This window comes from Molossus molossus, unplaced genomic scaffold, assembly GCF_014108415.1.
Source record: "Molossus molossus isolate mMolMol1 unplaced genomic scaffold, mMolMol1.p scaffold_m16_p_10, whole genome shotgun sequence".
Taxonomy (NCBI): domain Eukaryota; kingdom Metazoa; phylum Chordata; class Mammalia; order Chiroptera; family Molossidae; genus Molossus; species Molossus molossus.
Window position 1 is genome coordinate 84,146,384 of NW_023425345.1, and position 17,010 is coordinate 84,163,393.

At 38.7% G+C, this 17,010-nt stretch overlaps 1 protein-coding gene across 1 annotated transcript in view; it reads right to left on the reverse strand.

The window, feature by feature from the left end:
• The window catches only part of CEP290 (centrosomal protein 290), a 101,058-nt gene that overhangs the window by 2,536 nt on the left and 81,512 nt on the right, over positions 1-17,010 (reverse strand). The window contains exons 43-51 of the mRNA XM_036251095.1: positions 15,264-15,387; positions 12,188-12,322; positions 10,369-10,455; positions 8,808-8,972; positions 8,157-8,279; positions 6,998-7,170; positions 3,617-3,758; positions 2,242-2,315; positions 1,561-1,655 (exon numbers count right to left, since the gene is read on the reverse strand). Of these exons, the coding sequence (XP_036106988.1) occupies positions 1,561-1,655; positions 2,242-2,315; positions 3,617-3,758; positions 6,998-7,170; positions 8,157-8,279; positions 8,808-8,972; positions 10,369-10,455; positions 12,188-12,322; positions 15,264-15,387 (1,118 nt within the window). The remainder of the gene's footprint in view (positions 1-1,560; positions 1,656-2,241; positions 2,316-3,616; positions 3,759-6,997; positions 7,171-8,156; positions 8,280-8,807; positions 8,973-10,368; positions 10,456-12,187; positions 12,323-15,263; positions 15,388-17,010) is intronic.

The following is a 17,010-nucleotide window of genomic DNA, read 5'->3' on the forward strand; positions in this document are numbered from 1 at the left end:
ATCTGGAGATAAGGAATATGGGGGTCAGAAATTCCCTCTCAGGAGACTGCGGTTTCGCAGGAACTTGCCTAATGCCAACAGCATTAACAGGGCTTTGGCCTACTGTGTCTAGTCCAGTACACCAAGCTGGCGCCCTGAGAGAGGCTGTTGAGGGATTACACATACTTTTAGTCACCGAAAGGTCAATAGCAGGGAATGGAGAGGAGCTTTAGAGTTTCCTAAATTTAGGTGTCATCCTGGCTCTGTCACTGTACCTGTTGTGACCTTGGGGACAGGTAACTTAACCTCTTCTAATCTGTTTATCGTAGGTAAATGGGAGACAATAGTAACCAGAATTATAAGAATTAAATTATAAAATGGTCACAAAGCACTTAGCATAGTATCTGGCACAACTCATACATGATAGCTTTAAAACAAGCAACAGGACTGTGTGGTAGGATATTGAAAAAGCTCTATGAAAGTCAAAGATTGTTCAGATACAAATTGGTATAATTCTTTGGCACAATTTGGCATTTTCATCAGTCTCAGATAAACAAAGCACAAATAATTGATTCTCATTATTTACAGTAGTTATGGTTTATAAAGTCAACACAATGAATTAGTGAATATTGAACCATTGCTCTTAGGGGAAAAAAGTATACATATAGTTATATATAGATATAGATATATTTGCTATACCTATATCTAAACATACACATATATCTCAGATTATAATTTTAAATCCTGGAAACAACTCATTCTGGTAGATTCTATTTGTTTTACAAAAGAGAAAACAAGGTTCAGAAATGTCAAGTGACTTTCCTGAGGCTGCCCCATGACCAGTCCAACTGGCCCCAGAACCACTAAGCTGCACTGCCCCTGTCTCTGTCCTCTGGTCTTGTCTGTATGAAATGAAACAAGAATGCAGAGCGTCACCTTGGATCTCCCTGGGAGAGTGAGGGTCCAACAGATTTTTCATTGCTGTGTTTTCACAGCAGCACAAGTACTGATTATGGCGTTACAAGTAAATTTTAGGGAGTAGGTGAATTCACAGACACAGAATCTGCAAATAATGAGGATCAACTATTCACTGTGTTGTGCATGCGTATACATTATGGATATCTGCACACAAGCACACAGGAATAGGGGAATGATGTAATCACTTCAGAATGCGAATAGAAGGGGGTAGAAGGACAGACATTACTTTGTAAAAGGAAAACAATATTTTTACTTATATATGTAGTTTTTAAATTACCAAGTGCAATAACATTTAGAAGAAAAGGTTCAGGGGTTTAAAGGGGCCTATACTTAAAAGCTGGAAGCAACAGTCATCGCTCAGCACTATGTCCTGATTACATCTGTAGCACCCACATGGAACACAAGGAGAGAGACTGAGGACTTGCCAAGGACCCGACGGGGATGATATTACTGCAGGGAGGAAGAGACAGCTCCAAAAACGAACATTGGGGATTTGACTTTAGAGGAAGACAGTTATCATAAATCCGTGAACAAACAGAAAATGCAAACACTAATTCACAACCTTGGGTTATCTAACGTGCTGGAAGTTATGAAATACATTACCACGCATGGTGCTCTCAGCTCCGCTCTGGTCTTTGCATACTTCTATCTGAAGGATTAATTCTGCCTTTTCTTTTTCCAGCTGACTATTAGCTAATCTAGAGCACAATGATAATGTTATTAAAAAACAACACAAAAACAATGTTCTACAAAAAATATGGGCATTTCTTATGAGCTGTGTAATGTACTGTGCTAGAACTCACTGACACTCATAAAGATATATTTACTTCCACTGTAACACTACCCTTCACAGAGAGAGGTCATGGGATCAAAATTCTCCATGTTTTCCTTAAAATCTGACCTGATGTCATTTTCAAGAGGATTTTTCCTATTGGAGGAGCCTCATGGTTGTGTGCCACACAGAAACCTGGAAGTAAAGGCTTTTATTTTTTCTTTTTTCATTAATATTTGCCTCTGGAAAGTTAAGGTTTAATACATTCTGTACTACTAAGAAAGTTTAAACTACATTACAAACTTGTACCTATATTAGACTCTGGTTTACCGTTGTTTTTTTTTCCCAGCATCTATCATGTACAAGAATGACTGGAATGAGAAGGATAAAATAAGGCCGATAAACCTTTTAGGTAGCAAGGTTGAAAAATTCTACTCTCTAGATGTAGTAAATCTGGTTATATAAAAAGATAATTAAAAAGAAAAAAGTTGTCATATGAAGAGATTATATACCTAAGAACTTGAAGCTCCCTTTGAAGACCTTGTTCTGTCTCAGCACCTTCAGGAATATGTTTGAGAATCTCAATCTTTGGGCACAGTGAAAAATTAGGAGACAAAGTTTGACATGAAAATAATGAGATTTTATAAAGTTACACATTTTCAATAAAGCATAATATTAAAAGCTGGGTTTTCAAAAGCATACTCGAACACGCATCCATCATGTTCTACCTAGCATTCATTCAACAGTTATTTATTACGTACTCTACGTGAAGCATTGCCCTAGGCGTAAAGGACAGTGAAACAGCAGGTAGGATCCCTGCACGACCCGGGGGCCTTACAGTTTCAGTGAAGAAAGAGTGAGTACGTGACGTGCTAAGGGTCAGGTGGCAGCAAGGCTACTGAAAACAACCCGGGGTAAGAGGATACAGAGTGACGGAAGGGTCCTGGCCGGTTTGGCTTAGTGGTTACAGTGTCAGCCCAAGGACTAGAGGGTCGTGGCTCTGATTCCCGGTCAAGGGCATGTACCTGGGCTGCAGACTCGATCCCCTGCCCTGGTCAGGTTCACGTGGGAGGCAACCAATCGATGTGTCTCTCTCTCCCTTCCTCCCTTCCACTCCGAAAATCAATGGAGATTGATATCCTCAGGTGACAACAACAACAACAAAAAGAGTGATGGAAGGGTTTAGGGAAGGGCTAAGGTGCCTCCATTTTAACAGACGTGACGTGAGGGAGTAAGCTTTGGGAATATTTGGGTAAATATTCTAAACAAGGGGAAACAAGTGCAAGCTCTGAAGCAGGAATGCACTGGGTGTGTTCCGAGACTGAAAGGGCAGTGCGGCTAGAACACCGGGGATGTGGGCCAAGTGGAGGCTGGGGAGGAGATGCCAGACCGTGGGGGTTCTTAAGGCTATGAAAGGAACTTGCCATTACCCCAGTGTAACGGGCCACCACTGGGATGGAATGCTATGATGTGCGCTACCCTTGCAGGGGGTTACGTGGAAAGTGGAGAACAGATGGAGGAAGGGAGAGAGTGAAGGGCCGGAGCGGAAGCAGGAGCCCGCCTAGGAGACTACTGCCGCAGTTCAGGTGTGACAGCGCGGGGCCTGGACGGGCAGTGTTGGAGTATGCAGATGTTGTCGGATTTGGGACAGATTCTGAAAATTGAGTTAACACGATTTAATGAAAAACGTGGGGTGTGAGAGAAAAAGAGTTGATGATCCAAGGTTTCTGGCTTGACCCAATGGGTGAAGGGTGGTGTCACTCACTTCGAGGGCCTTCCAGGGTAGGACTGAGGTAAGACATCATTTTTATCTACAGAAGACAATATCAAGGAGTGGCCTGAGATATAACAGTATTTTATCATGTCAATAATAATTATGTTACTTGCCTGATGCTCAAGGTCTTCGGTGTATTTCTTAACTTTTTGTTCCCTCTCTGTTGCTTGTCTTACAAGCTGTTTAAGGTCAGTAAGGCTTTGGGATTTTTTGGCAATATCAGTTTCCAGTTCTTTCAGTTTGGTTTCATACATTCTAAAAGTATAAAGGAAAAGAATCAGTGTAGACATGGAAAATAATTTCTCTCGTTGATTTAAGTCAGTTCAAAGTATTGCACTGACAATAACAAAGAATCTCTCATTATACTGTTTCTTTTAGTCAAATCTTTTGCTGCATTTTACTTAGCATTAGGTGACAGCAAGGACTATGTATCCCCAAGTAATAGGCCAATTAAAAAGGAGGAGTTAGGTGTTTCCCAATGTTATAAACAAAGGCGGAGCCTGAATTTGATCACTGTAAAATATTAAAGTTAGCATTTTTTCAGTCTCAAAACAAAAAACTGAAAGTAAAATTCATCAGAATATCAATTTCTGTATTACTGGATATTCTTAAGAATATAGTTAAAGATCACAAATTAAAGCATTTCAGACACACGCACGCACACATGCACACACAGATACAAAACGAAAGGGAGGTATCCAGGTAGAAGAAAACCCGAGAGACAGTGCTGTGAGAAGGAAGAGAACGTGCCAAAGCGTGGGGAGAGAAATGGCCTATGATGGGGAGGGATACAGCTTGTAAAAATCTGAACAGATTTGTAACTTTCAAAGAAATGAAAAACAGTTTAAAAAAAAAAAAGACCCAGACTCCAATAAAAAATTTTAAAACATTGGACTACAATGGTTTTATAAGCACATCACAATACCTTATAGGGAGACAAATGCTTATAAAAGTCAGACTTTTCCAGAGAAAAGAAGGAACAAAATCAGTTAAGGACAGTACAAGCAAGGAAAATGATTCTCTCAATACATTCAAAAAGCTTTTGATCAATCTTAGAAACTCAGATTAGAAGTCAATGTTCTTAACCTAATGAATACTATCAAGCAAAGTGGTGAAATATCAAAAGTTCACTCCTTCAAGTCATTTAATTTCTTTGCTCAAACGCCACCCACTCAGGGAGGCCTTGTCTGATCGCCCATCTGAAACCGCTCTGCACCACCAGCCTGTCTCAGCAGTAGTGTAAGGCCTGGCATGGATCCCGGCTACAGACCTTAGCAGAGTTTTGGTGTATTTCGAGAGGCTGGAAGCCAAGGATCAAAATGAGTCTTCTCTCTGTCTCATGTGGACTCTACTACAGCTTATGTCTTTTTCCAGAGGGTTCAGTGATTGCCTACTGTATGCACATTACATACAGTTCCCAGATTAAATACAGCGATACCTCGGTTCTCGAACGCCTCGGATTTCGACCAAATCGGTATTCGACCAGGAGATTCGAGAAACTTTTGTCTTGGAATCCGAACAAATATTTGGAACTCGAACTTCCGAGATGAGCCGAGTTGAGCCGAATGGCGTTCATTCGGCCCAGGGCGCCTTGCTTGCGCCATCAGTGTGAGTGCAGAGAGAGTCACGCTTTGTGGAGAGAGTCACGCTTTACACTGAATTTAACCCTTAGACATATTGTACACTTTTATTTCTTGTTGAGACTTATGTTTTTCTACATATTATATACAAATTAGGCCAGTAAATAGGCATTTTCTGGGGCTTGGAACGAATTAATCCAGTTTCCATTATTTCCTATTGGGTTTCATTGCTTCGGTTCTCGAACAATTTGGTTCTCGACCGTCCTCCTGGAACGAATTATGTTCGAGAACCGAGGTATCACTGTACACAAAAGGCAAAGTCATCTCAAATGTTTGTAACCTTTATAAACCCTTTTTACAATAATCTTTTCTGCAGGTCCACAGAGCCCATTTTAGAAAAGGAAGGACAGGGGTTATCATTTCCACAGATACAAAAACTTGAGCTCACAGAAAAGAGGTGCAATTTAGTTAAGACCACAGTGAAATTACGTTTTCTCCATGGAAGCTACCTGGCTCTTTGAAGGGACCTAGCAAAGGCGGCCTTTTAGAAAACGAAGCACAGCGCCTGGCATGTGGCGGGCACTGCGCAAATACCTGCTGAAGGGATATGTCTTAAAGCCACTCCGAATTCTGAGTCCACACATTACTACAGAAGAAAAGAAGGGACCGAGAAATCAACTGATAGCGTTGCTGGCTGAGAGCCTCTGCTGGGGTCCAAGGGGACAAACGAAGAAACACCTTCTCCCCTTTACACTAGTGCACATCATTACACTGAATCCCCACACGAGCCCTCTGACAGAATTAAGAGAGGGCTGGAGTGGGGGAGAGAGGCTTCTGCCTCCTCAGTATATCAGGACAGAACCAGGGGCCCTTCACCAGGGCTGCCCGACTGGGCATAACCTTCCTCTTCTCTCCTTGGATGTGGTTGACAAGGGCCAAGCGCAATGCGTCAGGTGCACTGGGGGACTGTAGGCTCACCGGGCTGACCGAGGCTCCCGTCCTAGCTGTAGGAGTGGCGACTGCCATCCCAGCCTTGTCATTCAATCCCAAATAGCAGGCCGACATGGGAAGGGAAGCCGGGGATGCATGGACATAAAGAACTCTAGGACTATGGGAAGCTGAAGATGAGTTTGGCTTTAAATGGGGCCAGCAGATGTGAAGAACACAAGAAATACAGGATCACTTTAAGGGGACACCACAGGGCAGGATCTCACTGGTCTCTGGCCTTTACACTACTGTAAGCAGCTGCTTGGGCTGGAAGTGAGGATGACGCACAAGCCCTTTACGGGCTTATCTCACGATAAATCACTGCGGTGACAGTGCAGTGAACACAGGGATGATGACTTGTGATTTCCCATCACCTCCTTCAGAGCCACACCATTTATTTGACAGGAGCCACACACACTTGTAGAAAAGGTTCATGGAGTGGGAAAAAAGCAAGTGCCAGACAGCAGAGGCCAGTAAGACATAAATAAGGCAGTTACTGAATTCATCTGTTGGGGTTATTTGAAGAACAAGTCGCCCAGAATACACCAAGATCAGAGCCCAGCCCAGAGCCAGCATGCCAGTGTGCTGCTGAGACAAAGCCGCTCCCCCGAGCCTGCTGGCACCGCTGTAGGGAACGAACACAGCGCACAGCTGGGCCGTGCTGGGCAGCAGCAGTGCCCAGGAGCCGCTGGCACCGGCACTGCCCCAGCTCCAGCCCCGCTGTCCCCTGCCTGCCACCCTAATTAGTTCAATACTTTAAGGAAGAAAAAGACTCTGGCAATGCCAGGACCAAAAAACAGTAAGTATCATGTTAAAACAACCAACCAACCAGTTCATAAGGAAATAGCTCAATTAATCAGAATAGTGTCCCAGTCTTTTAAAACAACAAGGGCAGAGTTAGGACAGATTTAATCTACTGATCCCTACCTGGTAATAACAATGGATTTCCAGCTCTTGCTGTCGGCACCCTCGAGCTGTGGGCCTCTACTTTCCACCAGCTGTAACCGCTTAGCCATCTCTTCCAGCTGAACTGTCATCTTCTCGTTCAGTATCTCTGAATTATTCTTGGCTATCCGCAATTTCTCTGCAGCTTCCGTTTCCTGTCATTAAAAGCTAATCAGTATATCATGACAAAAAGTAACACTGTTGTCACAGATGCAACATATTCAAAATTATCACTATAAATTAGAAAATAAAAGTAATCTGTAGTTCTAAATGCTGATTAAAATGCCAATAAAAATACAATGTTTCTTTACTCTAAAACAGCAATATAATAATAATAATTAGAACAACAGATCACTTAAATGATGTTAGAAAAATATATTTACAAGTATTTTATTCTAGTGGTTACGTTTTTCATTTTGTTTGATTACTTTAAGCTTGTAACCTTTGCAATATTTACAGAATAACGGATAGTTTATGTCTTTACACATTGAAAGATGTTTTGTTTTGACTCTCTAACACTTGAGAGACCTACCTATAAGCATAAACTATGTGTAAGTCTCACAGATTACGTCCACTATTAAACATCCACATTCAAAGCACAGTGTCACTCTGGCCTCACAGTACACTCCAGTAATTTCAATTCATTCACTGGATCATCCATATGAATAACAATACCTACTTGTCTGGGCAAGGAGTATATTTTGCTACTTAGAAAGGAATCTTACTATCAGTTAACAAAACAATTTCATATACTGTTTAATGCACATCAGGCACTGTTCTAGGTCATGTATATAAAACCTCACTCTCACACCCTACAGCAGCTCTGTGAAACAGACATACTTATCATTCCCAATTTTATACAGGAGGAAATTGGGGATAGAAGTTAGCAGCTTCACCTAGTTACCATGGCAAATAAACAACAAAACTAAGATCGAAATCCCTGCCACGCAGCTCCACATCATACTGCCTCTTAATTTATTAAGTTTTTATTTTCATGTTCCTCATGATGAAAGGAGGGCAGGAATAAAAAGGGAATTCCTAAAAGTCTTAGAAACTACATGCCCATCAACTTTTTCATTCAGTTTTTCCAAGATGTATTAGTTAACATAAAAATAATAATAATCACTACTGAAAGTCATACTTTTTTAAGTTCTTTACGAAGCCGTTCATTTTCAGCAACAATTTTCTCTGTGCCTTTGGTCTTGGATTCATAGTGCATGCTCAACTGTCGTCCAAGATGAGCTTTAAGTTTTTCTAATTCAGCCTATCAAGAAAAAAATAGCTGTACATTATTGAAACAATGAAATGAGGTAAAAGATGGTCTTGTAAACTGAGAAAACTTAATTCAAAGTAGTTGCAGCAATCTATTTGACATAATTAGAATTCAGGTCTTCCATCTAATACTGATCATCCGGAGCAGGTTCCCAACCTTGACTACACACTAGATTGAACTGATGACTTGAAAAAAAATTAAGTCACTAAAGCTATGGCAGAACCCAGCCCAGCGGAATCTCACCAATCTTAGGATGGGGGCTTAGGTATGTATATTTTTGAAAATAGATACAGGTAATTATTTTATGCTGCCAGAGTAAGAACCATCGGTCTTGAACAATAAAATGACCAAGTAGAGTTACTCTAACTACTCCTAGTCTTGTTTGCTGTACGTTTTTCTGTATGTGTAAAACATAAAGCCATTTTATGTAGTTGGAATATATTTAAAATTTTCCTAAAAAAATTAATAAAAAAAGTAATAGTAAAATTTCCATAAAAATGATCATATTTACAATATTACCTTCAACTTTTCATTTTCCAGCTCAATATTAGCCATTTTTTCACTGGTCAGTATTCCTGATGCTTTTTTCAACTGTTCATTTTCCCTTTGGACTTTTTCAACTACTTTTTTCATTAAACCAATGGTTTTTTCTAGTTCTGGAACTGTCTTTCCACTTCTACCGGACTACAAAAGAATATATTAACTTTTAATTAAATCACATATTTTAGAGAATACAATATGAAGTACCAATAACAGAACAGGCTCATTACTATACTCACATTGTTGATTCCTAACATCTGAAGCCAAAGCTCGGATTACTTCAATTTATCATTATAATAACCCTCTGAGATAGGAATTATAATTCTCACTTTATATACAAGAAAATACTCAGCTTAAATATGTAGCACTACCTTTGATGTCTGTTCCAAATAAATAAACCTAAGAAAAATATTCTATTTAGCTAATGTTCATTACAGTATACCAGAGTTTTCTTTATATGGGATAAAACCACACACACACACACATACACACACACAAATTGTATCTTTAAAGAGCTCCTGAGTTACTGACATGTGAACTGTAGCAAAACAGAGGTGATTTTAAGAATAGCCATTGATTAGAAATTCTGCCCCATATAACTAGAAGGGACATCTGAAATAAAAAAACCTGGTGTAAATTTATCAAGAGATGTGTCAGCAGTTAGTAAGTTTAACTGCTTATAATTTAAAACAAGTTTTTTGACAGTCGAGTAAAATAATCTGCTTACTTTTTTGTCATTTTAGTCAGTATTCACACTGCAATAAATAACCCTGAAATATAAACTTATATAATTTTGATACTGTAAATTTTCATAATTAACTTTTTATTATAGGAAAGGTTAAATTAACAAAGATTTTTATTTATGAAATAAATGAATGTTGCTGATTGTCAACAAGATGTTTGTAATAACACTCAATATTTTTACTAAACCCATCATATATTTAATATTAATACTTGAAAAAGTTTTTGTCCATTTTGATTGCTCCCACTCGTACCACTCATCAACATATCAACAGGGGCCTAAATATTTGGCCTTGACCTCATAATCAACATTTATTCATTGTAGAAAGTGAACAGAAAATGCATGGAAAGAAAAATACAGCAATACCAAAAAAAAAAAATCAGGACACACATTTACAGAGTATTATAAGAAGTTGCCATGGACATTATAAAATAGTTACAAAATGTTAGAACTGGACCAAGGAGCACTTAGTAGTTACCTCAGTGAACAGAAGGATGATTCCTGAAAGTTAAATGTTTTCAAGGTGTGGAGAGATAGGCAACAAAAAAGGAAACAACATGGAGTACATGTGAAATAAAATGTATGCAAAGTGTACAGATGATAAAATCCATTAACTTGAAACACAGAGAACAGCTTAATAATGTTTTGCATTGTAGATGCAGAACAAAAACGAAACTGTAGGCACTCACTAGTAAAGGTTTATCACTGCTGTTATGACATAGCCAAACTTACTTTTTCACTTCCAGGTTATCACTTCTGAAACCAAAACAAATATATGGCATATTCTCCCATACTCACCCCTCTAACATGGCCAAGTTTCCGCTCAACTTCTGCTTTTTCTTTTTTAAGGAATTCACACATTTCCTTCAAATCTCTTACTTGACTCTGTAAGAGCAAAGTGAACACGGAACACTTCAACACAGCGACAGCCACTGGAAAGGAAAGACAGACAAGCAGCCGAACCAGCAATCTCTTTCCCTGGAGAGCCAAACTCAACAAGTGGGGCTCCAGTAAAAGGAGGATTTGGATCTAAGACATATGTTAAAGTATATAAATTAAAAGTGTATTATGTATATAAATTTCAAGAAATGTTTTTCACATTTTTGCCTTAATGTACATATACATTTGAATTTAGGACTCTGATTTTAACTGTACCATAAATTACATAGGTAGAACCTTACCTGTTTGGTATGGAGAAAACAGACAACTGAACTTCTAACACTGGTTCTAACAGTGTAAATTCAGAATGAGAAGCAGGAAAATAGCTTAGTTATATGATTACCAGTGAAATGAACAGACTGCTAATATTTTAGGTTAAAAAACAGAACTGAAACAATTAACCAGCCAAGAGAAAAAAAGAGTCCCATAAATAGAATAAGGTTTGGAAAACCAAAGATAAACTTTTTACAAACATCAAAATAAATAAAATTTCTAAAAGAGACAATTATCATAATATATTTTTAATTTAAACACTTTTTTTGAGATATCCTAATATTTTTTTTATTAATTTATTTTTGTTACAGATGTTTCTCCTTTTCCCCCCACTGATTCCCCCCTCCCTCTCCCTCCCTGCCCTGTCCCCAGCTTTGTTATCCATGTCCACTGTTCATGCATACATGCATATAAGTTCTGTGGTTTATCTCTCCCCCACCTCCCCCTCTTCTGGGGATTGTCAGTCTGTACCCCACTTCCACGTCTCTGGGACTACCCCATTCCTCAGACTGTTATGTTCATTATATTCCACAAATAAGTGAGATCATATGATACTTGTCTTTCTATGTTTGGCTTGTTTCACTTAGGATGATACTTTCCAGGTCCCTCCATGTAGTCTCAAAGGATAAGAGATCTTTCTTTCTTACAGCTGCATAGTACTCCAAATATTTTAATGTGATAATTGTTCGTGAAATACACCAACTATCCCCTTACCTCAGGACATTAGAACTTGCTATTTCTGTTGTTTGTAACTCTTTTTCCAGTATTTGCATGAGCCAATTCCTTATCTGTCCCCAAGCTCTCTGCTAAAAATCCTTTCATTTTATTGACTGATTGAATGATTTTAGAGAGAAAGAGAAAGAAACATCGATTTGTTGTTCCACTTGTTTATGCACTCATCGGCTGATTCCTGTATGTGCCCTGACCAGGAATCGAACCCACAATCTTGGCATATCAGCACAATGCTCTAAGCAACTGAGCTACCCGGCCAGGGCTCCCTTACCACTGTATTTTAAATAGCAATTCCTCAAAGCCCCACCTAACCCCCACATACCCCCTTCACACCAACCATGCTTTTTCTCCTTAGCACTCAACCTATGTTGACATACTACATATTGACTTGTCTTCTTGTTTATCAGCCCTCCCCACAAGAATATAAGTTCTGAGTGCAAGAATTTTTTTCATCACTGTTTCCCAGCATCTAGAAGAGTGCTTGATGCAAACTAGGCTCTCCACAGACAACTGCTAAATGAACAATGCAGAAAGTATAACACTACATAACATTTTTATGAATATGAGTTTTTCACTATTCATAAACTAATACAGTAAGCATAACAATTAAGCAGGGAGAAAAAAGTTTTCAGGCATCAGATTTCCTAACTGTAATAAAGAACATTAAATTTACCTTCAATCTCGGCAAATCTTTATTTGCTTGTTCAAGCTGAAATTTTAGTTCAATATTTTCAGACGACAACTTCAAGTTTTCCCTCTGAAGTTCCTGTTCTTTTTGCCACTGTTCATCTGACTCTATTTCTGAAGTCTTCAGGAAAACAGTTAGGAATACTTTGAAGGGTTAATAAATAAAAAGCTGCATAAGACACACTGAATAAGAAAACATGAGGTTTGAATGGAACATTTTTTCCTCAAAGAAATATTAGAAAATTGGAGAGCTCTGGAGAAAACAACTGAAAATAAATAATAATATGAAGCTTGCAGGGAAAAAAAATAATATAATATGTTTTCATTAATATTGAAAGCCAAGTCAAGCATGACTTAATGATGTCCATGCATACATATAATCAATGTCTCTACATATACTCTCATAACAACTAAGCTTATTTATAATGTTGTTTTTTCAGTCAAAAAATAAGTATAATATGTTAGGTGTTATATGGCTGTATCATATCCCACCCACATCCCACTCCTGAATTTGTATGTTGAAATCCTAACTCCCGGTACCTCAGAACGACCTTATTTGAAGTCAGGGCCTTTTCACATATAAACAAGTTAAAATAAGTCACTAGGGTGGGGAGTTCGGACTCAGACATGTAACAAAGAGAGAAATGTGAAGACAGAGAGAAGACAGCCATGTACAAGGCAATGAGAGATGCCAGGAACAGATCCTCCCCTCAGTGTGAAGAAGGAACTGAGCTGTGGATACCTTGATTTTGGACTTGGAACTTCCAGAACCGTGAGAATGATGTATGCTGCTTCAGCCCGCCGCTCTGGGGTGCTTTATGTGGTTCCGCAGCAAACTGACACACACAAGCCCCAGAAAGAAGTGCCTCAATGTCTTCCTCCTTCGGAGTGCTTTTCCTCACTCCGCGAGCAAAGCGATCACTCAGTAACACGAGATCTACACTTCTCTTGGCCTGCATCCATCTTGGGTTTTATTTATGTTTATTTTTACTTCTCATCCTAAACTAAAGTTTATTTGAAAGAGGAATCTGTGCTTGATTACTATCTTTCTATAAAGTGGGAAGTCTCAAATTCTCAATTACTTATTATCCAATGGGAAAAAAAGAACCATTATGAACCTGACAAAAGAAATGAAGTAAGAATTAACTTTCATCCATTGTCTCTTGACACTTAACTGTTTGATATCAGTTGATGTTTCAAGGACTTACGTGATGGAAATAGCTTAGGTGGAAAAAAGATAAATGCTACTTGATTTCAGTTGGGAACAAACTTGTCTTGTTCTGTACTGTAACGTCAACTACCCAAAAGTAGTATGTACACAGAAAGTTCAAAAGCTATAAAGTTGTTAGACCTGCACTTAAATTTTGTTCTGCATCTTCTTGATCACTACAGATGACACGTATTCTCCAGCTTCCAATGGAAATCACGAATAATACTCTGCAAAGTATTGTGGATCTTTAACATAGGCAGGGAGTCTAACACAACATAGATAGCAATACATATAAATTCCCTTTTCTCATTATAAAAAAGTATCTTTATAATACAGGGCAAAAAGACCACCAAAGGAACTTGCTCTTATATTAGAATGTCACACAGCATCATAACAAATTTTTATTGATATTATTCACTGTATGAAATTCTACTTGTAGTGAGATTTTACAGCATGCTGCGTTAGAACTTTCTAAGACAAAACAAACACCTCAAAAGTGCCTTATTTTTGTTATTCTGTCATCTAATCTAATCATTTTAAGTGAGCACCAATGATAAAACAGAGTACTAAAATGAGTTAGGAAATGCATAACTACTCATTTTGTAGGAACTAGTCAAATGTTAGGGTTTAAGGAGAAGTTTGTTAATAATTACAATTTTTTACAAATCCTACACAACTTTTTTACATTTGCACTGCATATGTATACCACTTGCTATAAGAAAACTCCACTAACAAAGAAATAAAGGACGGCCCTGTACTCAAATCTGGGGCACGTCACTGCCTGGCTGGACTGGCACACTAGTCTCAGAGTGTGCCCCTGCCGCCTCCTCGGCACACAGAGTCACTGATGCGGCAGCTGTGGCAGGACCAGGGGCCTCCCTGGGAGGTTCTTCTGCATCCATGTGGTTGTTGTCACTTTCGTATTCAGCTATGTGTCCCTTTCTTTTCTCATTCTTGACTTGTTCATTCTCTTCTTTGACTTTATATTCCTGCTTATTATTTTCACAACAGTCTTGATTGATTTTCTCAATTTCAGGATGTGGGTCATTTTCAAAGCTGGACTTAAAATCTGCCGAGGTACCGTTATTTAGCCTAAATGGAATTGATTTACTGTTTGGTCTCGCCTCTGTTACATTTAACTCAGTAGGATCTACAGTATCTTCTGCTTTGTGTTTTCCTTTGTTACTGTAACACTGTAGACCACTTCTAGGTACCTGCAGATATAAGTTCTCACTGGCCTCTACTCCCTTCCCGTTTTTAATTCTGAGCACTGTTAGGGGTATTTTTTTGTTTCTGTGTAAAGTGTTTTTTGTGTGAAAAATATTGTGCCTGTATTTACTGACACTGGTAGAAAGGGTAGAAAGCGGAGTTGCGCCACGTAACAGATTCTGCTTGAAGCAGAAGAAAGAGAAGAAACATGAAAAGAAAAGAAAAAAACAGTAACAAAAATGTGCACACGAAATGATTTAAAATAAGATACAACAAACAATTCTTTATCAATGATTCTTTATAAAGAAAACTAGAAACATCACAGGTTTGATGAAAAGAATACGATAACATATTTTCCTATTTTATTTAATTACATTTTCCTGTCACAGAAAACTCATAACTACATTTAAAATCTTTAGTAATTATTTGTAATGAAGTTCTATGTGAAGCTTAAGCATCTTAAGTTTACTGTTATTATATTAGAAGTTAATATAGATCAGTAACTACTAAAAATAAAAGTTAAAATTTATTGCATTCATATTAAGGACAGAGATATACTGGTTTTGGCCAGATAAAGGTAAAAACCGATTCCACTTCTAAATGTTAACATAATAAAAAAAGAAAAGTAAAGATGTACACTCACAGAAGGCCTGGAGTAGGCATCCTTCGAAGGCTGTTTTTCTAACGCGTGAAGTTTTTCCTGGAGGTACCTATTCTGTAGACGTAAATCTTCTATAACCGAGTCTCGAGGAAGAGCCTGCCGGGTCCTACGGGCAACAACCACAGACTCTTTACTATCAAATTTCAACTTTTCACTGTTTTACTACAGGAGAGAAAGAAAATATATAACGTATTTAATAACACTGTATATATTTTTAATTCTATAAAACTTACAAACTTGACAAAAATCGATTTAGGATGCGACTATTTACATTATAAAATGATCCTCTACAGAAGTTTCTCGGCGGGGCTCCTTTAAACCATGAGTTAAAAAGTGCATTTTGATTTATAAAAATACATTACCATTTTTAAAGAATATGAATCTATTTATATGAAATTGTATAAGATAAATGAAGTAAAATACCCACTTTTTAAAGCATTATTATTATAGTAACTTCATAATATCCATGTGCTTCTCAAGGAGCTCAAGAATTGTGCCCTGGCTGGTGGCTCGGCTGGTTGGAGCACTGACCCACACAGCAAAAGGGTTCAGATTCCATTCCCAGTCGGAGTGTGTACAGGAGGCAACCAACCATGTTTCTCTCTCTCTCCCTTCCTCTCTCTCTCTAAAAAAATCAAAAAAACATATCCTTGGTTGAGTATTAAGAAAAAGAAGAAGCTCAAGGATTTAAAAAGGCTCTTTTTTTTTTAAATCCTCACCCAAGGATATTTTTCTTCCCATTTATCTTCAGATAGAGTAGGAGGGAAATGAAGTGAGAGCGGGAGAGATGGGGGAGTGAGAGGGAGAGAGAGGGAGGAGGGGGGAGGGACGGGGGAGGGGGAGGGAGAGAGGGAGAGGGAGAGAGGGAGGGAGAGAGGGAGGGAGAGAGAGGGAGGGAGAGGGAGGGAGAGAGGGAGGGAGAGAGAGGGAGGGAGAGAAACAAAGATGTGAGAGAGACACATTGCATTGACTGGGGACAGAACTGCAACTCAGGTACATGCCCTTGACCAAAAGTGAACCCATGATTCTTTGGTCCGAGGGCCGACGCTCCAATTGCTGAGCCAAACCAGCCAGGGCTAAAAAGGCTCTTGCTGGTGCCAGATAACAACATGTTACTTCAAGTCTGCACTCATCCGTGTAGCCTGCAAGGCCCTCCATAATCTGGCACAACCACACCTACTCAGCCTAAGTGTCCAGGAGTCCACCTTAACTAAGGCAAATAAATCCGCTCTTACCTACACATGAGAGATTCACGCTGCCTCTATGTTTCTGCTAGGGTTATGCTTTCTTAGAATGTCCTTCCTCCCTTTAACATCTAGATTTGACTCATAAAATTCAGAAATTTACACTTGTACTGGGAGAGAAGATGAGTTTAATGTCTTTTGCAGTCTTTTCCAATTCAGTCCACACAAATCCACATTTTTGAGGAAAAAAATACAATTAAACCTCTAAGAGTTAGAAGGTTTCAAAACTAAAATATTTTGATTCCTGTAAAAAACTGCAAAGGAGAATAAAAGAGTTTAGTTTCACTCTGAATAGTCAGTTTGAGAAAGAAAAACAGAGGGAAGAAGCTATTGCTAGGACCAGATAGTAACCATGAATAGGTGTCAAAAGAAAGAATAGTTCTTCAAACACATTTTCCTTCTCCATCAAGAGAAATTCTGAAAGATTTAAGAAACAAATGACTTAGAAGGAAAGCAGTTAATGTGTAAGTTAGTAGTTCATGAGT